General features: G+C 38.5%; 1 protein-coding gene across 1 annotated transcript in view; it reads right to left on the reverse strand.

Annotated features, from left to right (window-relative positions):
• TRIO (trio Rho guanine nucleotide exchange factor) overlaps positions 1-26,439 on the reverse strand; it is a 256,422-nt gene that overhangs the window by 129,157 nt on the left and 100,826 nt on the right. The window contains exons 9-13 of the mRNA XM_080579300.1: positions 25,164-25,394; positions 16,997-17,119; positions 10,900-11,091; positions 1,132-1,301; positions 36-210 (exon numbers count right to left, since the gene is read on the reverse strand). Of these exons, the coding sequence (XP_080435426.1) occupies positions 36-210; positions 1,132-1,301; positions 10,900-11,091; positions 16,997-17,119; positions 25,164-25,394 (891 nt within the window). The remainder of the gene's footprint in view (positions 1-35; positions 211-1,131; positions 1,302-10,899; positions 11,092-16,996; positions 17,120-25,163; positions 25,395-26,439) is intronic.

Below are 26,439 nucleotides of genomic sequence, written 5' to 3' on the forward strand. Positions count from 1 at the left end.
AAAAGTGCTGTACAACTCCAAGAGCAGACACTCACATCTATTGCATCTCTTTCAAATATGCGGAGCTGCAGAAACAGCTCAAGCTTGATCTTGCGTTCTTGAAACAGCTCCTCCATCTGAGATTGGGCCTCATCCAGCTGCTGCAGGACTGTCTCTATGTGGTTGATCGAGCTGTTATGGGGGGTCTTGTTACTAGAAATGGCTGAATCCCTATTCAAAGCAGAGGGGGTGGGGAGGAATAGAGAAGGGAGATTGTTATTGAAGAAAGAAAATCACACAATTTGGATGCTATACATGACCATGAAATGCAGGACTTCCTTAGAAAAGGTTAGTACCAGTCTTATTACCTGAAAGCTAAGTCCGTACATTTTGTTTATAAAAATCCAAATTCTGTTTTCGTACTTGAAAAAGCATTAAGAAATTAGATGACTTTCAATTTTGACTAATTCAACACCTAAGGACATTCTGTTTACAGGAAGAACAAAATTTAAAACCAGAGAGAAGCCCTTTTTTTTGAAAAGGAAGTGGCATATGATAACTATTTACTTTATAGGATCTTCCTGGCAGTGAAAAATCATTATAAGATATTAAAAAAAAAAAACACGACACACAAATATTTCACTGTGGTATAAAAAAAAGATGCAAATTCAGATATGATAATATGAAGTCCTGTGGCAAATAGGACATGTATCAGTGTATAGGGGCCCTAAATTTATTTAGATTATTAATGAATTAAACAGACTGCAAACTGATGGTCTTCACTATGAAAACATTACATATCGGACTGCAAAACAATTTCAAACATCTCTTTATGAAAAGTCTGCTACTCAGAACTCAAAATACTGTGGAGTCCTGCGTGTCAGACTACAAACGCATACAACTGCTCCTATTACAAAGGTAGCTTATGTAAACAAAGTCTCCACTTTATGAAGGTAGTGTTTATAAGCTGAGCTTCCTGTAAACAGAGGGTTAGAGACCATCAGTACAGCATGAAACATAACTAGTCTTAATATTTACAAATTTTATTTATAGGTCATAACTTGTAGTCATTATCTGTACTCTCAAAATAGAAAGAGCCTTGCAGAATATCAGAGGTATGCCAGAATAGATTTAAATAAAAACTTGTTTTACCTTAGTTGTTGTATGAGATCTTCGCCTTCTTTTATGACATTGACTGTAACCTGCAGAGTGGTCTGTTGTTGTTGACCAAAACGTTTAATCAGGTCTTGGACAGCCTCCACAGACTCAGCATAGACATCATCAAGCAGTTCTTTCTGCAGCTCCTCAAGCCATGTCCACAGCTAAAGGAGGAAAAAAAAACAAAAAAAAAAACAACAAATGTAAGCACCAGGATCAGGCAGTCACTATTCCAAATCAATCTGCTTAGACAGGAGAAAATAGATTGGTGTGGGGTGAGGGGGAGAAACAGGATTTGTTTCTCTTCATTGAAAAATCCCGTCTTCAATTTAATAAAAATGAGCCTTTGTTTCAAATAAGGTTTTCGTGTCTTGGAAATACCAGGAAAGCTTTCTCTGTGTTGCTAAGTCACCCTTTCTTTCCTATTTTCCTTCTACAGTACTGAGTGTATCCGACTGAGCAGCAGAGAGTTCATAGCGAGAATCCCATCTGCAGCTCTGCGAGAGAGTTGCGGGGAGGGAAATGCTATGGTAACACTCCCTGAGAGAAGGAAGGAAGGAAGGAAGGAAGGGAGATGTATTGTAGCCACCATCAAATTTACACTGCCAGGCTGACACATGCACACAGATAACATGACACTTTTCAGTGGCCTTCAGAAAAAGGAAAAAGAAAAGGGCATTTCAGAAAACAATATACTGAGAGATACCAGATGTGAAAAGTTATTTTTCTATCATGATCTCTACAGCTGTGGTGCTTACCCTGTTGCTTTCATTATCACACTATTACAACAAAAAACTTCGCAAGTAATTACACCAACATTTTTTTTTGGCTTGTTTTTCTTACATATGCACGTAACCCCATTCAGAATTGCCCACACATTGCAGTTTATGGAAAAATCCCTAGGAATATGCCAGCTAGATATCATTACTGGTCACTTGAATCCTACTGTGTTCTTTCCACAATTTCATGAGGCAAGCTGTTGCATCCTAAGCTCTGTGTGGAAATTATTCACCAACAAACCAACTACTGTGCAAATGATAAAAACACTGCTTGAAGAGAGGGAGCATGCCTGTGTGCGCTACAACACTCCTGTGAGCTCTTAGAGCACAATGAAACAGCTATTCTCACAGGAAGCATCCAAATCAGGCCATCCCCTTTGTTTTACCATCACATCTCAAACTCTGTGATTTCCAAGAACAAGGATTAAAGTCTGCTTTCTATCCTGAAAAGACAACTTTTTTCTGATTGACAATATTAAGATCTTCTGTCTACATTTTAATTTAATAAATATTTTAGAGATATAAATAGGCTTCATTAACCTTGAATCTAATTAAGAGATTAACACAGTTAAAATAAAGTCAGTAAGCAATCAAAATGGCTTAGCTTCAAAGACAGTAAAACAAATGCTTTATTTCTTTGCTTAATATTTTCTACAGAAATACCCATTTTATGCTGTTGTCTGTACAATATTCTGACCATAAAGGTTTATTAACTCCCAATGGAGTTACAATAAAATAGAAAAATCAGTGAAGGATTCTGAGTTCTGATTAACAAGTTCCATTACAGCTTTATTTTAAAACCAAATGCTAGGCTTTTGTTTTTGTTTTGTTTGCTTTAATATCTTAGAGCCTTACACACCTCTATTTCAGTTTCGAGTGAGCCAAATTCTAGGCTATGCTTTCATAAAACAGGAAAAATTAACGATACTTAACCAAACTCTTTTCCCCAAATTTACTAAGAAGAAACACCCAACAAACAGTAACAACAACAAAAAACAGAACTGCCTATTCATCCACACTGATCTTCTGACTACTCATATGCTTCAAAGACAGTGCCTGTCACACATTTGAATGCAACTCTGTAGTCATAACCACCACAAGCTCAAGTCACAGCAGTCTCTCTTAATAAAAGAGCACGAATCAATGGAACTTACCAAGTGCATCAAAAGCCCTAGTCAACATTCATTCCAGCAGCACAACTCAATGCAAGATCCAAAACAAATATTTTTTCAAATGCATATTTAGAAATGCAAATTTCACATCAAGGCAAACGAAACTTAAGAGAAAGAAGCCTCATAGTACAACCCACAAACTTTACTCAGATTTCGATGGCCAGAAGACATGCTTTTATTCCTGTCCTAGTTTATAAGCTTTGTCTAAATTATAGAAATAGGATGCAGCATTAGAGATCTTTCAAGTGAGCTGGTGTGCACACAGTTCCTGCAACTTGCAACTGTGCAAATATACACTGCAGAAAGCATAACACTTTGCTGTTGACTACAAATGGAATGCATCTGGTGCTAGCTAGAAGAGCTTTACCTCATGCTTACTGCGCTGCCTATAAAAGGCCCAATTTTCAGAGACTTATCACAGACAAAGCGGAATTAAAGCCATTTTGGGTCTCCTTGACTATATCCAGCTTGCCCCGTGGCTCCCTTACAAGCACCTGCGCTGCAGCTCACGGGAGGTCTAAGACCCACTTCATGTTTTTCCACTACGTCTTTTGCAGCTGAGCCTTCGGTCACATCTGTACAGGGGACACCTCACCTCTGGGATTGCTGTTCTTCACAAATGCTTCAGCCATTCCTGTGCCTAGCAGGAGAAGACCTGATAGGGTCAACAAAACTTAGAAGTGTTGGACTGGTGATGTATTGTGCCCGGGAACACTTCTCTGAAAGCTCACCCTGGGTACCGGAGACAAAGCCAGCACAGAACAAGCAGACTTTTTGCTCTGCGTAGTCGGCCCAAAGCATCACCACCTACCCGGAGCAGAAAGACATGGGTGCTAGCACAACAAAGTGTCATTCTGGCTGGCGTGGTGCCTGGTTGCCAGGAACAAAGAACCAGTTTCTTGCTGCAGAATCAGCACAGTATGACTGTAAACATGGTATCTTGACCCCACGGTGCCAAGGAGCTCGGAAATACACTGCATTTGCCTAGTTCATTAGTCGAATCACCCGCTGCTTGGGCATGAAAAGCATTTTACAAATGTGCAGAAAGAGTGTGATAGTAATTAGCATGCATTACTTGTCTAGCTGTGATTCATAAATTGTTCTACTTTCAGCAGTATAAGCCATTTCTAAAGCGACTGAAGAGCTTTGTGACAGTTCCATAGGAAAAAAAAAATGTTCTAATACATTACCAGGTAAGCTTTTTACACTTTTCCACTATGAAAGTTTCTGACAAATAGTTTCCCCTCAACATAATCTTGATCTGACGCAGTCTATATGCAAAAGGTAGAATTAAGCCACCACAGGTGAACAGAACTGTCAGGTTATCAAAGCTGAATATAAATGTGTGCAATTTGTTGAGAGTTTAATTCACAATATCTGGCAACAGTGTGCTGGCTTGTATAGTGCTTTAAAACCAGCAGGAGCACAGGGAATACTGCAAATTACATAAATTACCTTGTTTTCAGATAGGAAACTAAGGATGAAGACAGTACAAAGTTGTACAGTAAAGTCAAAGGAAGACAAATGGTTTACTGTTGGGAAAGAACAGATACTGGAGCTTATCCGTACATGTTCAGAAGTGCAGAACTACAGATTTTATACTGCAATGATGCTCTGTGACAACGCATTATTCCATCAAATAGTGAAAGCAACAAGAATCTGATGGGAAAAAAAATCATCATTGAAAAAACATTAACTTTCTCCCAATGTGAATTTCTGAGCAACATCTTAACGGGTTTTTCTATTCATTGTAAAAGAAAAGCCAAGAAGTCCCCAAACAAACCATTAGGTCCTGTGACCTCAATAAGAACTTTATCCAGTGGCAATACAGCTTTAATGTACAGTGAGAAAACCGTATAAATAACTAAATCCAGGCACAGAATAAGGCTCTTCTGCTCTTTTCATCTGCTCTCCACATCTTATCAGAATTAAAATGGGAGAGGGAAATCAAATTCTGAATCCCTGACAGGCAAATGTTTCACCCAGCACATTTTTTCTTGATCTAAATATAGCACAGACTAAGAAACATCTGCTTGAACGAGCCTGCATCCTGTGCTACCTCTTTCCTAAGTTCTTGGGAGCATGCCATTAGTCACTGAGATGGTATTATTTTAATTGTCTGCAACATCCTGGAAGTTTCAGTGTTTCCATCGTGGGCCTCCATCCATTTAAATCCCATCCCTGCAATCCCCTGAAAGACTGAAGTGAAATAAGACCTTACAGGATTTTGCTGAATATAATCAGAGAACAATTATTTGTGAGTACATAGGTTCCCAAGTTCACAGTTATTTTATTAAGCAAAGTATCTGCCACTTTTACTATTTTTGAATCAGATAATTTACTTGGTTTTTCATTTTTATAATAGCTTTTGGATATGCAGTCAGTCTTTTCAGTAGGGTAAGCCAAAAAAAGGCACACAGTTTCTGCATTTAAAAACTGTCAATTCCTCTTTTTGCCTCTGCCCCCTAGCACAGTGTTGCAGCCTGTGTATTAACCACAGGCGGTTTTTTAAGGAGATGGTATTTGTACTGGGCCAAACGTTGCCATAATATTCCCTAGCATATATGTCTGGGCACGGGAGCCTGACGTCTGCCTGAAAGCTTTGGCCTTCAGGACATGCAGTTGGCAAAAATTGCATCTTAAGAACAAAAAGTTAAGATGTTAAAGCCTCAGTAGGCTGTCTTCCGAGGACCTTTCGGTGACACTTAAGATACTGAATACACAGATATTTCTTGAAAATTAGATTTAATTATATTTAAAAGCTTCAAATATCCCCATCTGTTCTACAGTTATAATCATGTATATATTTTAATATATATATATATACTCCAATTCATATATGTACATATTGCAGTTCAGAATAAGTTCATCCTTGAAGCAACACCAAGTTTCTTACATCTCCCTAAAACTACATTAACTACCAGCATCCTGCCACCAGTTGTCCCATTACTTCACTGAACAAGAAAAAAAAAAAAAGCCCATACCATAGCTTTAGAGGTCTATTTCTGCTTCACTTTTCCAAAGCACTTAGTACTATTTCAATAACACCTGGACTGCAACCCATAAACTTGGTCCATTTTCTTCAAGCCAAAGTAGCAATCAGCATTGAAAAACTTGAGAGAGGCAATTTGTGCTGGGTCCCATCAAGCCAATAAAGCATAATACGCACTAATGTACTGCTGCTGAATGTTTCTCTCTTATTTCAGATTTAGAAATTGTCCTGCTCAACTTTAAAATCCAAGAATACCAGCATATCAACATAGCCATCAGAGACTGCACTTCCCATATTTTGCCAGACCAGCTGCCTGGGAAAGGAATGCTCCAGTTCCTAGCACAGGAGAGAGAAGGTTTCCTTTGACACCCAAATTTAAGCTGTAGATCACCAGCACAGAAGAACTAAGCCCTTGGAAGTGACAGAACAGCAGGTCTGTCACCTCAAGGTGCACCCCAGGATGAAATGAATGAAAGCCCATGCTGGCAGACATCCTTCTATACCGGATAAGGCAAAGGAGCGCTTATTTCTGGCACTGAGTCAAGAGAAAGTGAGACCGTACCAACGTGCTTTTTTGAATCAAATACACGCACTCCATAGCTAGATGTGAGTCAGTCAGCAGCATTATGGTCAGAGCAAGGCCTCCTCAGCTTTCCCATGCACTGGCACCTTCAAAATGATGGCACCTTCCTTCAGCAGCTTGCACTGGCTACCGTTTCACCAGTTTTGTTCAGGAACCACGGGTTTCTGTATTTGAAATCGCTGCCAATTCCACTTCCCTTGTCTTTGTTTCAGTCCCAGTATATTCTGGTGTAAAGTTTAGTTTGAGTAGGATGAAAAAAAAAAGAAAAGATAAATCTTCTGCTAACACCATTAAACATATTATGTATACATAAAAAGCGCTGTGAGCTATTTTATAATCAACTTGTCAAAACATACACAAAGGTTATATGCAAAAGTCAACAGGCTCTTAAGAGATCATTTTCTTCCATGAGCATTCAGCCCTTATCTATATTCCCACACTTCACTCTAGTTAGGAAAATATCTGTTGCTCTACTTTGGCACTACTACAAACACCTGGTTTGGCCATAATTTCGGTCTTCCCACTCATAGATGTTGAGGGAGCTGAGAGAGAGAGCGAGAGAGAGAGAGAGAGAATGGAACAATTTCAATTCACACCAAAATTCTGTTCAATTCTGTCTGGTGGCAGATTTCACAACAAAGACTACTGTGGGCTTTTGCTCTCATGTTTTGCACACAAGCTTTAATGATAACCATTTATTTAGGAAGTGTATCTTCTACCTGTGGGATTTTTCTCACGTATCTCATTTGACCATGCCCTTCCCCATATTATTAAACACCGAAGTGGCAAAGGCCAGAAGAGATTCACTGTCTAGCAATGGTGAACAGTTTTGGGTGATCAGCTGCATCCCCAGGCTGGGAACCTGGACACAGTAAGTTCAATGCAATGACTCTGATGGGGATATTTATGGTCCCCCACACTTCTAAAACTCAGCAGTGGACATCTTTAACTTCAGTGCTTCATTTCCTGAAAAATTTGGCTTAGACTGAAATTTCTCACTGTTTGAATGGGAACTAAAAGTCAGTACTCACAATTTTACAAACTTAAATCTAAAAATAGCGTAGCAGTATGGAATCAATGAACATATAAGAAATAACAGATTTGCTTGGATCACCAATAAGCAAAATGGGTAATGGTGAGAGCATTACATAACATCACATTTCTGCCTTCCCTGAATACATCCTTTTTTGCCCCATTGAGAAATGTGGCCTACTGAGGTTTGTTCACGAGGCGTCTGAGAACTTCTACGCTGTTTTCTGATGTTTCTAAGCCACAGGGAACTTTACCAGCTTGTAATAACCCGGCCACAGAACTTCTGGAAATGTTAAACAGAGCCAGCACTTCCAAAGTGCATCATAACAGGCTGCTGTGCACATATTACACAGCTGCTTTGTGCAAAGGTATAGCAAAAGTCTGTTACTTCTAGGATGTGTCAAATGGATCTGTTGCGTTTGTGGCAATCGGGCTGCTTCTGAAAGCAGAAACTGGCTTAATAAGTGAGAACAGAGCAACAGAACTGAGCAGACACAGCAGGGCTGATGCTTCCCAGGGAAACTGGGAAAAGTTGCAGGCAAATTCTGTGTAAAGTATAAAGGTTACACAAAGAAACGGGGGGGAGGAGTATTGGAATGCTCTTATCCAGATGAGGAACATTCATTCAGTGTGAAGTATTTCCGGGGAAAAGAATAAAATACAACAAAACATCCTACTTCAACAGTCAAGATATTGGATGTCTTTCGGAGCCGGACTTCAAAGCCTCCAAAACAGCCAACAGCTCTGAGTACCAGCTTTTTTCGGCTTTGTGGCTCTGTCCAAACTGTCACACACAAACAGGGTTTTTATTCTTCGTGCCCATTTTGTAGTTGAGGAAAACACAAAGACAACACTCACAAAGCACAAAATTCACCCTGAATACTTGAAGAGCAAAACGCTTTTTCTTTTTTAAAGCAACTGCAATGTCTCTGTACAGTTCAACAAACAGCATCGCATCCTACTACTTGAACTCCTCCCTTTGCCAGTTAAACACACGCATTAATTTCATAACTCAGCTATCCAGCAGAAAGGTTACATTCTTACAGGTATGCACTAATTTATGCAGCGACTTCCCACATCCTGTGGGAGAAATGCAATTCTCCTGCCAACAAAGGATGGATGACTTTCAGGTTCAGGGCATTTTTATCTTCCATCTGCTTTGTGATGCCTTCTCAGCACTCCACATGCGTGTTTGATAACAAACAACGTGCTCTTGAAAACAAAACAGAATACAGAAAGCACAGGACATCTCTGAGCTGGCTGTTTCTCTGCACGTTAACCAAAGGGCTCGTCTACTAAATACGAACTGCCAGACTCGCTGTCCTCTGTATTTTTAAGTAGGATGCAAATAAATAAGATAGTCTTGCTTATGTAAATAAATACTCTTTTTAATTTTCCCTGCTTTGTTAAGTATAGAGGTCAGCCACACAACCATAAATAAATATATAAACAAACAAATAAACACACATTTAGACATCAACTACAGTGCCTTTCCCCAAAGTCCAGGCTTCAAAGAGGCTGCCATAGTAACAGCTGTGTGCACTTACAGGGTCACAATAACATCCATTTTTAAGAAGAAATAAATCAAGATGCAGAGTATCTTTTTTCAATAAAACATTATTATCTAGGGGAGCAGTGGCAACATGCCAGCACATCTGGATCAGCCTCCCAGAATTTCTCTACAGTGACTCACAGATCAGTCTGATTTTTTCATTTTTTTTTAAAAGGACCTGCCTCACAAGTCCTTTTATAGTCTTCATCTTTCATCACTACAATCAACTGCGTCCATTTAAATACTGTTTAAGCTGCTTTTCTTGATGCTCAGAAAAACAGGTAATGAAGACATCTACAGAAACACTGAGCGTGTCTCAGCAGCTGATTGCTCCTGTGCTTCACAACAGGTGATGGAACAGCACTAAGTGCTTGAAAAAAATGAAGCAAAAAGTTCATTAGAATAGTTTCAAAATAGTTTAAGATTCAGCATTTACGTTTTTTGTTTAAACAAGCAGAGTCCTGGGAGTGTACCACCGAGAAACCATCTAACACAAAACTGATGGGGGAGCTATGTCCTCATATCTAAAGCTAAAATGTAATTCAATACTGACCTTCTTCAAAGAGCAACTGCCTTGTGCATTTGTTTCAAGTGCAAAGCAAATGATTCACATACAAAAATCTCCCATTTAAGAAACTGATTTGAACACTACACTTTCCCACTGGCCAGACCATTTCTTTACGTAGGGTGAAGGGGAGAAACACATATACACTGACATGCCATGCTCCACAAGCCTTTCATATTTTCACCTAATTTGAGCCGCAAAAAGATTTAACCTAACAGAAAACAAATCTACAATTGTCAAGATTTGCCACAGCCTATAACCAAAAACCCTTACTGAAGTCTTTATTCTAGCTCTAGCTTATTCTACTGTCTCCCATGAGCTTGTAAATACACCTGGTCTGTGTCCTGAATCAGATGAGAAAAACTGGTCCGGCTAAAAATTAAGTGTCTTTTTTTCCTGATTTATCAGTTCCCTAGTCTAGCTCACTACGGAACTACAATAACATTTAAATCAATTATCAGAAGTAAAGATTTTTTTATGGTTTATGATTAATGATTTATTTTAAACAGGTTTGCTGCTGAATGCTAACTTACCAACTCATTATGTAATATCTGGCATCAAAGGTAATAGAACCTTTGAAGGAGACTAAAACATGAGGCAAACCATTGTCAATATCAGATAAACTCTAGGTTGTGAAGAACTGTCAATGTAAATGAGTAAAATGCTATGTCTAAAACTGAAAGAAAAAGCCTCTCTGAGCAGCAGGGTTGCCTTAACTAGCCATTCACTGCAGTCTCCTGAACTGTGCCAGTCTAACCATGTGCCTGACAACTCAGTTGCTGGATAAAAAAAAAAAAAGTGCCCAGCAGTCCCAACTCTGCAATGCTAACCTTCAGCTGTATCAGTCTGCTGATCTGACCCTTTCCCCTTCCCCATGACTGAACAAGCAAGTACACCTGCACAACAGAGAAGGTGAAAGCTGCTTATGGAAAATAGTAATGATAATAACAAAAATAAAAAAGAACCATACCAAAAAACAACCCGGAACTGATTGTGCAATAGGGGGTTCATTACTTCACATGACAAAGTTTTACCAATGAAAGTAACCTTGAATAATAATGATTCTAAGTCTTATCAGCGGTTTTACCTCTTTAACATGAGTGTGAAAGGACACAGACATGTCCAGCAGGATCTTGCGTTGTTCCACACGCCTAACAAAATCCTGTATCCTGTCTTCGAGCTGATGAGCAGCTTGATATATTTCTTCTGGATCACACTCTCCCGTCTGAGCAAGCTGTTCGGCTGCTTCTAGAAGTTTATCTGCGTTGGTATATGTGTTCTGCAGAGAAATAAGTTAGTTTCACAGGATTAAATCAAAGAAAATTCAGTCATTATGCTTTGAAAGCCACTGCACGAATGAAAATTAAAGGACAAAAAGACCCTTGGAATGTATTTTTCTTTCTTATTTTCTTTCTTATTTTTTTAAGGTAGTAGAATATGGTCTTACTAAAGATTTTATTGTATTTCTAGATACTTTTTCATTTAACTGTTGAATTCATTTCTTGGCTCCTTATTTATGTTCATTCAAAAGTCTCCTTGAGCCACTACTTATTCTTCCTTGGTATTAGTATTTTACATTCACAACAAGAATAAATATCGATCTAAATGTCTAATAACTTGTAAACTGGCCTGTTCCAACACTGGAAAAAATCACAACAGTAATGACCAGAAGACTCTTCAAAAGTGTATTATCAGAGGTGAGAAAGTCCTAGCTGCTGACAGAGACACTTGGAATCAAATTGAAACATCCAGCAGAAAGGTGGAGAGTGACCATGCACAGAAACAGAAAAACATCCCTTCATCCTTACAGAAATGAGGTATCCAAAATTCATGTCAGCTGGGTCACCATTTGTGAAAGCAGCAACAACGTAAGATTTAGAAGTAGGCTATGGCTGAGTGTTGGAGTGGAATACTGTCCCAATATGTCATAGGATTAACTAAAGCTGATCAGTCAGTCACAGCAGAAAACGGAATGGGAGAAATCTGCTATCTGATGTGCTGAGCGTGCTATGGTCCAGAGAAGAGAGAGAGAGAGATTTAACAACTCTTAAAGCTTAGCACTTGCAGCCTGCATCCTTATGATTCTCATTAACTCAAAATAGGACTGGTTCCAAATGTGCTATAATTTGGGCATGCTCTTTTCTGAACCTAACCTTGGGTTTTTCATGCATTAGAATGGTTCTCAGAATGGACTCATCAAGAAAGCACAGAAGGATGTTAAACTCTGGTGAATACAGATTAAAGTCAAACCTACAGTAAAGAGGCTTTGCTGATGTCACCACATGAGGTCTCCTGACAAGGCTGTACTACAGAGTATGTAAAAAAATGTTGCCAATATAAACTGCACATTTCTCTTTTTCTTTCTGCCCTCCCTCACCATCTTCTCTCAACTCAATTTGCTTGCAAGGATACATTAAGCCTATGTAAATGTTTTTTCTTTACCATAAATATTGTATCACACCTCTAATTAATATTATAATATTCAGAAAATTTAAATCCAAACCTGGCCCTTAAACTCAACTAAGAGGCAGAAAACCAGAGTTCTCCTCCAGGGTCTCAAACAAGTTGCATAAAGCAAGCCCAGGACGGATTACATGACTCAGTGCAGCCTTCACGTATCTGTGGGGAGTTCCCCCTTCATTTATGGTATCTATGTAAGGAATTCAATCCATGCTGCTCTTGGATTTTGACTATGTGCACCTTAGTCCTTCCTTAACCTTCAGCTTTTAATTGCACCGAGAGGCAGAGAACTCCTCCCCAGTTTCCCTGGGAAAGCCTGCAGAGACAAAGACAAACCCACCCTTTTCAGAGCGGAGCATATTACTCAACGCTCCAGAGCTGCAGCTCGGGCCGTGCTGGCCCAGAACGCGCTCTGATCTGTGCTCTGGTGTTCTGCGCTCCCCGGCCACAGACTACACGTGTTCCAGGGGCAAAGCTGAAGGTCCTCAAGGCACTCCTCAACAACAAATACTTCATCAGCTCGGAGAGCCACACCCAGCTACAGATGGCTAAAACAAAAGTTTCCCATTTTAATAAAAACTTGATCTCGCACATGAAGCATTGTTTATGAATTCCAGGAGTATCTTCCACATAACAGGCCCAGGCACAGCAAACTTCTCTTCCTGTAAGCTGGATGGTGAACTACCTGCGCTTCAAAATTAACACGACCTAGAGGCTGCTTTCAAAGCAGGTTGCAAATCTCCAGCCTTAACAGCAGACGCATGCCTTATCGCTAAAACTTCTCTTCCAAATAGAGCTGGAATACAATGTAAATATTTATCTTGGGAGATAGTAACTGCCATCCAGAATAGAAACCATAGCAAATATGAGTGCTCTACTAACTCACGCTGCTGCCAGCTCTGTGCTTACTTCTAAACAAAGCTTGGAGGAAAAAACAGAACACTGAAGATTTTGAAAGTGTTGGTAGCAAGGGGCAGCCGCCAGTTACAAGGTTAGGCAGAAAGGGCAGGAGCTTTCCCTCGAATCTGCTTATGCCCCTTTCCTAAACTGACAAAGGAGCCTTCATGGTGACACATTCAACACAGAGGTTGGAAACCAGTTAACACTTCCTCAGAACTTCTCCACTAGTACACCCTCCCCAAATCCCAGAGGAAAAGAATCAACCTGGCAAGAACTTTAAGTCCTTTAGTCCATCCTTCTGTGCCCCAGGGCACGATCAACTATACTCAAATCTTTAATAAGTATTATTTTCCAAAATAGTGCAAAAATCCAATAATGGACAGCCCATCACTTTCCCAAATGATGTATCCTATTGCTTTCCTAGTGTTCCTATTGAGAAGCCTTCTCTGCATATTCTTCAGAAAAAAAACAACAAGCCTGATATTTTTAGAAAGGATAGGAAGTGACACAGCATTGAAAAGTCAAAATTAAATTTAAGAGATGAGTGCATAAATGAGTACTAACAACAATAAATACAACAGGAGTGCGTGGAGCCTAGTGCGCTGTGGAGGGGAAGGAGAGACGTGTTATGGACAGAGGGAGATTAACAGAGGTATACAAAGCATTAAAGGTAGAGACAATTAAAATAGATTACTCATTAAATGCAGTGGATGCTATCACGTTTAAGCATCAGACAACACACTTAAAATGAAAAAGCAGAAGTACTTTTCATCTAAGGAGCAATTAAATTGCATAACTCATTGGCACAGGAACTGGCATACATTCCAAAAGCGTAAATTGGTTCAAGAAGCAGCTAGCCTAATTAAGGGAAGAAAAGTCCATCAATGGCTAAACACTGGTTCTGATGCATCCTTCAGTTCCAGACATCAAATAGACCCAAACAATTGGGAGAGTAAAGATAACTTCTTTTTTTTTTAATCTGGTGATGGCCACAAGACATAGACCTTCAGTTTGATGCATTACAGCCATTCATGGGTACAGTAAAGTGAGAATCAATTCACATAGAGAAGCTTTCTTCCAACCTTAAAGGAAGTGGTACTGGTGGCAGTAGGAAACTTATAGGTGTATTCAAAGAAGGAAATATCATTTTCGTGCATCTCTTGCACCAAGTAGACTGAGCTCTTAACTCAGATGCAGTCTACAGATAGAGAACTTAGCAGTGGAAAAATGTCACACTGATTAATTCTTGCCATAACATTTTCATGGGTTTTGAGTGTGAAAAAGCAGGCATCAATCATAGTTGAAAGAAGAGAAGCTGACTTCAAATTTCATGCTGAAATGCACGGGGAAGTACAACCGCACTATCGATCTGCATCCAGTGCTCGAAGCTGCAAATCTGTGCCCGTACGTGAACTGGTTAAGTCGAAAGCAGAAGTCTTGGCACTGACTAAATGGTCTCATGGATATGAAGGTGGTCATGGGAAGGGGGGTGGGAGGTGGCGAAATGCTAAGTAAAAAGTGGATTGGACAGGCTACATTTGAAAAGAGCGAAACTAAGTTTTACTACAGTGGGTACAAGTCAAAGTGTGTATGTGTAGCATGAATGTCAACGCATGAGAATCTGGGGAGGACTTCCAGTCAGATGAGTTTTGACTATGTTATGTTTCTGTGGTGGTACCAAAAAGTGCAAAAATAGAGACAAGCCTTCCTTTCACATGAATTTTAAACTGAATAATTTGTGAGCCTACAGTCCATTGACTCTGGAACATCTTTTCTATTCTATACACAGCTTATTTTAACATCTCTTTGAATGCTGCTGAAGAATTGGCATCTCATTCACATTAAAAAAAAAAAACAAATGAGGGAGGAAGCAGAAGGGAAGAAAAAAAAAGAAAAATAGCCCTAAACTAGAGTTAGTCTTCGACCAGGAACATTTCAGCATTACTACTGGCTTGCTGCATTTTATAAAATTTTGCTATGCCGCTGGCAGTTCACTTGACACTGCTTCCTCTCAACTTCTGACTGAAAACCCCGATGATGCCTAGGGTCCTATTAAGAAACAAACAAACAAAATACCTGGACCAACCAGAAATGTAGGTAGAGAATAAATTAACTGAAAGTTATTAACAGGGACTTCACATTGCTTGCTTTCTTATACTTGAACATAATCTTCCTTATAATACCCATGGCAAAAATGTCTTTTACAGCCTGCTTACATCCAGTTTTAGAACAAGTAAGAGAAATAATTCAGAGGGTGTGCCTCTCTTGGCAGTCACTATAAATTGAAAAAGTTAGAGATGAAAAAAAAGATTTACTTATTAGATCATTTCGTCCACCCTTCTGTCAGTGGAGGATGGTTCCCCATAGTATATTTAAGCTCTCTGACCAGTCTAGTTTTCAGTGTCGCCAAAAATAGAAATTCCACCCATCCCCTAAAGAGATCATTTTAAACTCTAGTAGCGTTCAGTTTTAGGAAGCTTTTGCTAAGTATTTTCTGTACAACTACTTTCTAGCTTAAATAAAAATGTAAATTAACAAGATGCTTTTCTTTCTTCCTTTTTTTTTTTTTTTCCCAACAGTTTACATCCCACTAATTGTTCTACACACTTCATCCCCTTTGGTTACTCAAACGTTTTCTTCTTCTTTGCTCAAATAACACAGTATTAAGTATGAGATCATTTGGGTTTTCTTAAGTGTCTTACACAAATAGATTCTTGCTTGTCTGACCCAGAAAAATAAGTATGTCTCCATGGAAAATATTACAGATTTTACTTAAAATGAAGTATTATACATGCATATGGAAAATCCAGCATGTGAATATATAAAACTAACAAAGCTTATTATTTAGCAAAAGTTAATAGGAAATCAATATTAATGAAGCTTTGTGATACTATTTCAATTCCTCAGCCTCTTAGAGACCATATTTACAATATGTTTTAGTAATCAAACAGGCAAACTATAAACACAGGCAAATGACACAGGCAAACTATAAACACACCTCCAACACATCAACCATACCAGGTGTCACTGCTAAGCTGCCGCATGTCAGTTCAGAATTTTGTATTTCACCTTCTGAGTGAAGGACTCTACCTTAATGAGGTTTTTCTTGATGAACATTAGACATTTACTATCACCAATTATTAATTTTGAATAGACACCGTGTGTTATTAATGGGCAGGATTCAAGCCTTCAGCTTCTCAGGATGGGTTTTACTAATCTTGCATCCCTTTTCTAGGCTGCTATCTGAACCACCCTCCTTGCAGTGCTCCCTGAATTTCTTAGTGCCTCTACTTCATTCAGCTTGACCTTTTTTTTTTTTTTGAATGTGTTTTGAAGTTATATCATCAGTTCCACTAAAAGCTAAAACTAGAGTCTTCCCACAGAAAAAAACAGTGGTATTAGTCATTCAAAACAAGAGGGCATATACAAACTCAACTGCATTCAAAGCAAACAACCTAAAGGGGTTTTCTGGCGCACCTGGTTTCTTAGAAGCCTGATTTTCATTTTATTCTTTTTATTTTTTAAGGAATGCTTTCAAACAACTAAGTGAAAATAAAGAAAATAGAATAATAGCAGTTCTTTCAGGCTTCAAGGCTCCCACTCCCTGTAACACTGTGGATTTTTTTTTTCTTACTGAAGCTGGAGTGCAGAAGAGAAATTAATAAAAGCTTGTGATAGAAACAAAATAGGCCATTCTTGGAACAGATTTTTTTTTGTAGTAGTACAGCTCTCTGCCTAGCCCTTCAGTTCCAGAGCAAAAGGTTTTCATATATTTCAATGGCAAACATACAGTACTGCAAGAGTCTATTTTTATTTTATTTTACCTGTGCAACCTCTTCAAAGTCTTCGTGGCGTTTCTGCAATGCCCTAGCTCGATGAAGGGATTTCCCCACTCCGGTATGTTTGCTAAGAAAGGCTTCTCCATGGTTTTCAATCCAATCCAACACCTGTGGTGCAGAAGAAAAACACAAAATCTAAATGGATGCACTGAATATCTTGTTGCAATACAAACACGACTGTTGTGATAAAAAGACAACTATTCAAGAAACTAAGGAGCTTTAAAGGGACTGCAAAGCCGTTAGTTATACGCTCTTATGAACACTCGTGAACTTTTATGAAGGCCAAAACTAGCTGAAAGTAGGTAAATTGTATGATTTAGGATGCATTTGAAGTCTACCAAGGACAGTGTAATTTCCACACATTCATAAATTTGACAGCAAATCTGATCCAACTGGCTGGACCCCTGGTGAGTTGTCTCTCTGTAGTCTGTGCCTTCAGCTGACATTTTTCTGTAATGTAACACTAATGGAGTCTGCACATTCCCAAACAATGCTGGTGAGTAACAGTAATGTCTTATATTAGAGGAGAAGTTGCTTCTCCTACTGCATATTGTGAAGTCAAGAAGAAAAATATTTTTTTAACTAATAGTTAAAAATATAATTGAGTTGAAATCCTTATGAGATGAATGATGCCTGCATTCAGAGCACATGAAGAATTCTGCCCCAGTTCCACAGAAGTATCTCCCCAAAACATCAGATAGACATAATTGTGTACTGTAAATTCCATAGCAGAAAACTTGAGGAATGAAAGATATTTTAAGGACATTAAAGCTTCTACCACAATGACTGGTCTGACAGCTTTATAAATAGTAAGTTGTACATGCAATTAGTTCCTGCCAGTTAACACAAAGGATTACTGCACACATACCAAGTTTCTGATGAGCGAATGAACAAAAACATCTGGTCTCTCTCCAAACCAATACATCTTAGCCATATTTTAATTCCTTCATTAACTAGCATGCATATGCTATTTAATTCTTTGGAAGATACTCTGAGGTTCAAGAATGCTGTTCAGAATTAAAAACAACTCCATATAAGTAATTTTCCTAAGTCAGCTAATCACTTTTATACAGTATTTATGAAGAGGTGTGGAATGCTTTACGTAATGTTCACCTCCAGCATTCTTTTAGTTTATCACAGAATCCCTGAATAGCTGAGGTTGGAAGGGACCTCTGGAGATCATCCAGTCCAAGCCCCTGCTCAAGCGGCATCACCAAGAGCCACTTGCCCAGGACCAGGACCAGGACCAGATGACTTTTGAATATCTCCAAGGACAGGGCCTCCACAACCACTCTGGGCAACCTGTGTCAGTGCTCGGTGACTCATATCGTAGCGTTTCCTGATGTTCAGACAGCACCTCCTGTGCACCAGTTTGTGCCCTCTGGCTCTTGTTCTGTCACTGGGCACCACTGAGAGCCTGGCTCCATCCTCTTTGCACCCTCCTTTCAGGTATTTATGCACACTGATGAGATCCCCCCTGAGCCTCCACTTCTCCAGGCTGCACAGTCCCCGCTCTCTCAGCTTCTCCTCACATGTGAGATGTTCCAGTCCCTTCACGATTTCCATGGTCCTTCAGTGGTACTGTTCATGGTACTCCAGTAGCACTTTGCCTAAAACAGCCCTGGATACCATTAGCCTTCTTTGCAGCAAGGGCACACTACTAGTTCATGGTCAACTTGGTGTCCACCAGGATGCTCAACTCCTTTTCAACCAACCTGCTTTTCCAGCTGGTTGGCCCCCAATATGTACTGGTGTCTGAGGCTGATCTTCCCCAGATGCAGAACTTCAAGCTTGTTGATCTTCATGAGGTTCCTATCAACCCATTTCTCCAGTCAGAGAAATTTAAAAACGTAGTATTTTGCTTCCTTTTGAAATATACCTGCCAGAACCCTGTACCTTCTCTCTCTCTCCTTATCTACTAGTGTCCTCACCTCTGATTCAGGGAACTGGATGGTTCCCCTACACACACTGTATTTTATTTGCCCAGTACTAAAAGCACTTGACATTTAGTGCAACTGAAGAGAAAGATGATTTTCTTGCTTTTATACAATCACAGAGTTAAGAACTACTGCAACATCACTCATGGCTCTATTTGATACACACATAATCCCACACACTATTCCCATACAAGACAGCCATGCTTTCTTTAGTACACAAAATGAAATCATGTTGTATTATTTTCTCATTTATCTTGACTGTTAGAATCTTTTTTGGTTTGCAAATCCTCTTCCACTCGACACCTTCAAAACAACGAACAATCCCATAATGCTATGTAGTACAGCCATCGCAAATCACCATCACTTCACTGAATATCTATGGCATGTACATGCTTGTTTTTCCAGGTAAGTATTACCAAATGAATGGTTATTGTTTTTTTCGGTCAATGCACAATTTCACTTGATTCTTTCAAGGGTAAGAATTGACTGAAGAAGGTAGAAGGAGCAGCCAAACATGGCCTCAGTCATCTGAAAAGTTTATGTTACCAATGCTTTTGACTAGTTTCAGTACACCACTCTGCCCTTCTCATTCTAAAAAGAGCTGAAGAGAGACATGTTTGGATGAGAGAATTCAACTAGAGTCTAGAGACTACTAACAATTATAAGCTAACAAATGAAATCAACAGCAAAATCTGCCCCAAAAAACTGGATGAAAAGCAAAAAGCAGTACAGTGAGAACACATTTTGTGCCAAATAATGCTCATTAACTTCTCAAGAGAAGAAATTGCCACAGAAATCCAGTACACAGACCATAACTTAAACCAGTAAACTAGAGAGGCACTGCTGCCCCTACATGAAACCACTACGAATACAAATCTTATTAGTGTTCAGCCTTCTTACCTTGATTCTCAACAAAACTGAGGTAGCACTGTGTTTGGAAATTTCACAGCATGTAAAAGCAGAGTCAAACATAAGAGTATTCTCTTACCCATCACTGAAAATTTCTACGTACCACTTTGACCAAAGGACAATACCATTAGTTGACACTGATATTAGGCATTTGCAACTTAAACGATGCATTTTCTCCCTCCTCCTGGAAGAGGTAAAGAGTTATCCTATATATCATACCAACCCATTAAGAACTTGTCTACTAGTACTGGAAGTACATGGAATTCACTCTGGTAACACAGTAATACATAGACCCATAGTAAGACACTTTTCATTGAAAGGGTGAATAATCTTATTCTCGACTACAGCAAGTTGCTTTAGTAAATTGCAATTAAGCTGTAACTGCAGTCTCAGCAGAATCATCCTTATGCCCAATATAGGATCTAGAAAAGTGCTCATCCTTAAAGCACTGATACAGAATATTTAGAAGATGTAATTATTATGGAAAGATGGCTTCATCTTGACAAAATCATCATTGATGGCTGCAATATATATCGTGTATGTGCTGTTTGCATAAATAAACAATAGACAGCTGATCTTTTGCAGATTTAACAAGCTCATTTTCACCAATTTTTCCCACATTATTATCCAGTCCTTCCCCCCCACACTCCCTTTAGCTACTTTGCACACTTACATTTTTTTGATCTCCACTGCTTTACTCGGTGCTATTTTCCAGACATAAAATTTAGAAGGGGAGGGTGGAAATCTTGGAATTTCTTATCTTGAAGTAGTTAAAATGTGCAAACACTCTCTCCCAAAAACAATTATTTCACACTGTCACCGCCTCCAAATGCGACAGTAGAATCAGGCAGTGAAATCAGTAGTATTTTGATGCCGAGAAACTAGAAAGCACTCTTGACCCGCCCTTCATTAGTCAAGACTGAAACAAATGACTGTTAAAACAAAACCTCAGTCTTTGTGGCCAGCAGATCAAGGAAGGAGAAACAGCACATTTATCCAGAACAGACAAAGAAGACATTCAAGGTCAGTGGGGATGTAATAAATACATGATTTAAACCAACTTCTACATGTATGTTTTGCTAATTTCTGACTTGCAAGCCACTAACGTTGTTTTTCAGGCCCTAAGGCTTTCACTGTATGAGTGTCAGCAGTATCTCTATACCAGAAACGTTATCTTTATTTTAACCTTTTTACAAGTCTGCTTTTTTTTTTTTTTTTTAAATCGGAATTGTCAGAGCCACTTCCTTTCCTTCCCTGATGTGAAAGACTAATATATATTTCCCACTCGATAACCTTGTCAATTCTTAAGCATAAAATTATAATTTTACTAGCATATTTTATATTAGGAGGATTATTTTCAACAATTGAATGCAACAGCATTTTTTAAAAATTATTATTTTTTTAATTAGCATCCAATTTTTGGCGGTAATATAAATTAACAAGAAATTAGATATCCTGGCATGTTTCTGCTACTTAATGTGAAACTCAGAACTCTGTGCAGTTTAACACAGTCAGAGGTTTTCACATTCCACCTTTCAGATCTGATGTAATTTATGTGGTACCTATCATTTTTATTATTTCAAGTGCCTTGCCTTACTGTTTGCTCCAAGAAATTAGCAGATGATTCTTGGTGTACACAGCTAGCTAGCACCATAGTGTTTTTGTTGATTTGGAAAGCTCCACAAGAAACTCCCTCCCAATGCTGAGCAAAACTGGGGAAAAATAAAAGAAAAAAAAATAAAAGAAAAAAAGAAAAGCAGCTGTCTAAGGAGGAGTAACACAAAATGTGGTACACAGCCTATTTGTCTTCCAACTCAGCTCTGTCACTCACTTAACACTTTCATGAACTGATTTATTTCATTAACCTGGTAGAAAACTAAGCCAGGACAGGGATGAGGAGGAAATCACTGACTCATCCTGAAGAACAGTTATAAATTCACTTACAGTACAACTTGGTTACTTGCCACTGTTTTATTTAACTATAAACAGTGGAAAAGGGCTACGCTTCGTTTATTTTATCATGAAAAAAACTACATTTCTCTTCACTGACAATAACGAAAGAAGATTTTCACACTAGTTGTTAAATCATCCTAGACAATCTTAAATTAATTTATTAAGGTTTGGAGAAAGATTAGCAACCTTGAGAGAATGTGCAAATGAAAACTAAGATATTTCAGAAAGTTTCTTTGGAGCTCTACATAATCATACCAGAATTGTCTTGGATATAAATTTAAACAACACCTCAAAACCAAGTAATTTCATGCACTGAATAGAATCAATGAGTATTCAATTGAAGAGCTAACATTTCTCAGACTAATTAGATGATCTGGTAAGGTTCGTTTTGTTTTTCTCTTTCAAGAAAAAAAGAATCTTTACTGTTCAAGATCACTTTTTTTTTTTTTTCCTGTGGATTTTCAAAGCTAAGGGAGCAACAAATTGCCAAAGCAAGATTATTCCAGGAAAACTGCATTATGTGCTTGCCATTTTCTTTAAGAGCTCTGCTACTGGCTATTTGATGAATTTAAGAGCTCTGCTACTGGCTAATTTGATGAATTTATCTGGTGTGGATGTTGATCTATCACTGTCTTACAGCATGAAATTAGAGTATGACAAGCTGTATTTCAAAAGGGAACATTAACCACAATTCACACTGTGATCAACTAAAAAGCAGTGTTCAAAATACACCAGTATATAAAGCTAATTTGAAGTAACATAACAAAAAGCTATACCTCCACGTGAAACATTTCACAACCCTTAAAGTGGATGGCTAATGACCATTACAAAGATAAACCAAAGGACAACACAGTCTTTGACAGTAACAGCTACTGGATATTAAGGGAAGGACTGAGGAGCATGGCAACTGTGTTCTACTTCACTGAACCAGGGGCTGTGTTTCTGTACATAAAATTTACTTTTAAATCTGAAGTGGTTGATAGAGATGCGCATTAACACTAGAAGATGCAGTTTCAAATTGTCAAGAGGTCATCTTGACACCTTAATGCAAGACCTGCCTTGCACAGCATACAGAAAAAACAAGGGCATAACAAGGAAGAAAGAGAAATTTCGCCAGCCAGTAGGTAAGTACTGAATAATAAGCCTAGAGGGAGAGTAACCCTCTTGAATTTTTTTGTAACAAAAGCTTCTGGTATACCGATAATCCACACATGTAACTTGGATAACGCATTCCTGATACTCAGTCATACAAGTAGGTACAGCTGTCTACTTTGGTGTTTTCAGTCCTGTGACTATTTGATGCTAAATGCACCAGTTCTGAGAGCTGACTGGTCTCAGACAGAGGAGGAACATCCAGCTCCTTGCTGAAGAAGCAGATCATGACTCTACCATGACCTCAGTCTGACAAAGGGTTATTTGCCAGCTTTAAAGAAACAAGCAGTCTCAGAGCTAAGTCTTTCACCCAGAGCCAGGAATTAGGATGTAGAAGAAAATGAGAATTTCATATAAACATTTTATGACTCCCAAGATAATAAAAGCAAAGAGTAGGATCAGCACAGTAAGGCTCACTGTAGCATTTAATAAACACCCCAGGAAATAAACTGCCTGCAGCCTAACCTACAGGCTTGAAACCTGAATTATGCATCGGGCAAATAACCACAGGAGGCCACTTGGCCTTGGTAGGTCCTCCCCGGACTGAATTCAGAGTAGATGAGCAAGTTTCAGGGCCCAATCCACACTTGTTGAGACTAGGCTACAGCTGAGAGGATATACTTTTTTCCGTATGAGAAACAAACTACTATTTTAATTTCTGTATCTGAAAATTCCTTCAGAATGAAGGCTGTTAAATGTAAGAGGTGATTTTGACAAGTCCACTTCCCTGACTATTCACATGCAAGTACCAACATCAGACCCTCCAGACTAACTACTATTGATATAATAAACTTGATGAGGAGCCTCTAGGATTTATACAGTGGCATAAGAGTGGTTTCAGTCTGGTTCTCAGTAACTTTCCTGACATTCATAACATTAACTCTGCTTTCTTTTTCTTTTTTTTTGGTCAGCTGACATTTTTCACACATTTCCACATTCTTTGTCACAGCTCACTGTTGAGAATTTGGAAAACTGCTTGCCTTTTGAATATTTGCCTTTTTAACATCAAAAAGTAACTAATTAACATTTTTAATAATTTTAAACTTAATGTTTAAGTATTCTTTAATCTTTTTTCTTTAACGTACAGGAAAAGATAGGCACTATGTATAGAAATCTGAGCAAACAAGATTGCTCACACACACCCTGCCCCCGCCTGATTTAAATCTTTGTCAATGACTGCAAATGGAAACAAGGCTATTTTCCTCCCAACTGCTTACATCCAACATTTTCTCGATGTAAGTACATGAAACAGGTAAGTACATGAAATTTGACTTAAAGTGCAACTAATCTGGAAGAAACAAGATTATTTTAACAGAACGTATGACTGGTTATCTAAAATTCACATTCAGAAGTTCCTGGTCTGTAAACACCTTTACACTGAAATGAAAGAACATGATCAGTAAGTATTGACCATATCTTTACTTTTTATAGAATAGATATCAAGGATATAAATACATTACTAGTATCTCTGTCAACTGCCAGCGAAAATTTTCTGTTTATTAAAAATCCATTACTAAAGGAGATTTTTTTACAGCTTTACCTTTTTAAGCTAAAACCATGTCACACAGAGGTATTAATGTTTCTACTTAACTCCTAACTTTTATGGATGCCATAATAATAGCAAAAACATGGCAGCTAATAGCCATCAATTCAAGAACAGGGACAGTGTCAGAAAGTAATCTTAGCTGTAATTATTCTACCTATTTAGCACAGTATGTTCAGGTTTAAAAAAAAAAAAAGAACACCTGTAAAGTATCCCTGAGAATTTGAAACTAAAATCTTGTTACAGAATAATACAGTTAACTTATTGCATGTTACTACTACAACTCTTTTCTGATATCAAGTCCAGAATTTTACCTAGAATGTGAATACCAGCTTCCAGCACAAACTTAAAACAGCTTCTGTCTAGAATAAAAATCTTTGTCATACTACCTGAATTCAAGTAAAAAAGAGAAGGTAATTTAAAAAAAGAAAGAAAATGAAGTGGAGCTAACTTATGAACATAATTTCTACCTGTAATAGCAAGTCTCCTCCCTTAACACACAGAACTTGGAATCAGTCAATCGATTCCACGGATATACTTGATTGTTGAATTAAAGAACATGGGGTCTAGCAATCAAACCCACCTGTCACTGCAACCAGCACCCAATCACAACCTGACAGAACAGAAATGCATTTAGAAAACATGAAGTAAAACCTACCTGTTGAACATCCTGTTGAAAAACACATAGCTGAAGCCGCTGGTGTAAGCGGACCTTTCGATGCTGCCAAATGTTTTCCAGTTGGCGCTGGTGGTGCAGTACTTCATGGATGACATCCAGAACGTGATGAACTGCTTTTGAGTAGTTGGCAGAAGCAGTGAGAGAATCGGAACTTCCAGGAGTCAACGGCCTCTGAAGTTTGTCAAGCAGTGACTTTCCATCTTGGCTCACCTGACCACCAGAAAGCACAAAGAATTACTTGTCTGCCAAAATCTTGCTACTCTACTATTTCATTTCCCCTGCTCCCTATTTTAGATTTAAGAACTCGGGGAGCAGTACAAAATCTTTACTACTATTCCAGGCGTGATTATGTGCAGCTGTTCTAAGAAAAAAAGAAAACACACAACTGCGTTTTTATATCCTTACCCTATGAAAGAAAATTTAAAGCAGCAGCACTCTTCTAAGTAACAGCCTGTCTTTCGATAAGAGTGCTTTTCCTTTACTGTGATCTTTTTTTTTTTGAACAGTCAAATCTCACTATGAAGCTCTTTCAAGCTTCAGCACTCTCTCTCAATAATAAAGCACCAAAAAATATGCAATTGTCCAGAACTGTCTTTCCAGGATCATCTCTCTCTTTTATTTTGCTGTGAAGAGGAACAGGGAAGTTACTTTCTACGAGTTAATATTAATCTGACGAATGCATTTAGACCAGCAGATATGGACTTAGGACACAGTTTCGTCTGACATGATTTACAGCTTTTAGATTATTACTGATACTGGCAAGCCAAAGGCAAACTGCTGTTAAGACAAACTTAACCTGATCAAATTACTTAAAACCTTTCCATGTAACACAATATATTATTTTCCAAAACGTGTCTAACTACTGAAGCTATAAGAATGTTAGTAATTTATAGTTATTGTCTCCTCTGATTCAAACCATGGCAAAAACATTTAGTTTCCATGCTAATTAAAAAGCAATAATCCTTCCTTATCTGGCCACTGTTGATGTTTAACACTTGCCAAGGCTGTTGAAAGCACTTTTCATTGCTGTTAGCTACTCCGTCAGTTTTAGCGTGAAGCTCAGAGAACTATTACAGTTTGGTATCACTCAGCTACCTGTAAAAAACTCTCCTAATTGCTCGTCCAATAGGAAGGAAAATTCATCCAAAACCACAAGAGTGGGATGTGAACAACAGCCAGAATCTGTCAAATCAACACCATGTCACAAACAGAAAATTGGCCAAGGCTTTTTCCCAATGGCTATTTTAATCAATTT

This window comes from Anser brachyrhynchus (assembly GCF_964034855.1).
Source record: "Anser brachyrhynchus genome assembly, chromosome: 2".
Lineage (NCBI taxonomy): Eukaryota > Metazoa > Chordata > Aves > Anseriformes > Anatidae > Anser > Anser brachyrhynchus.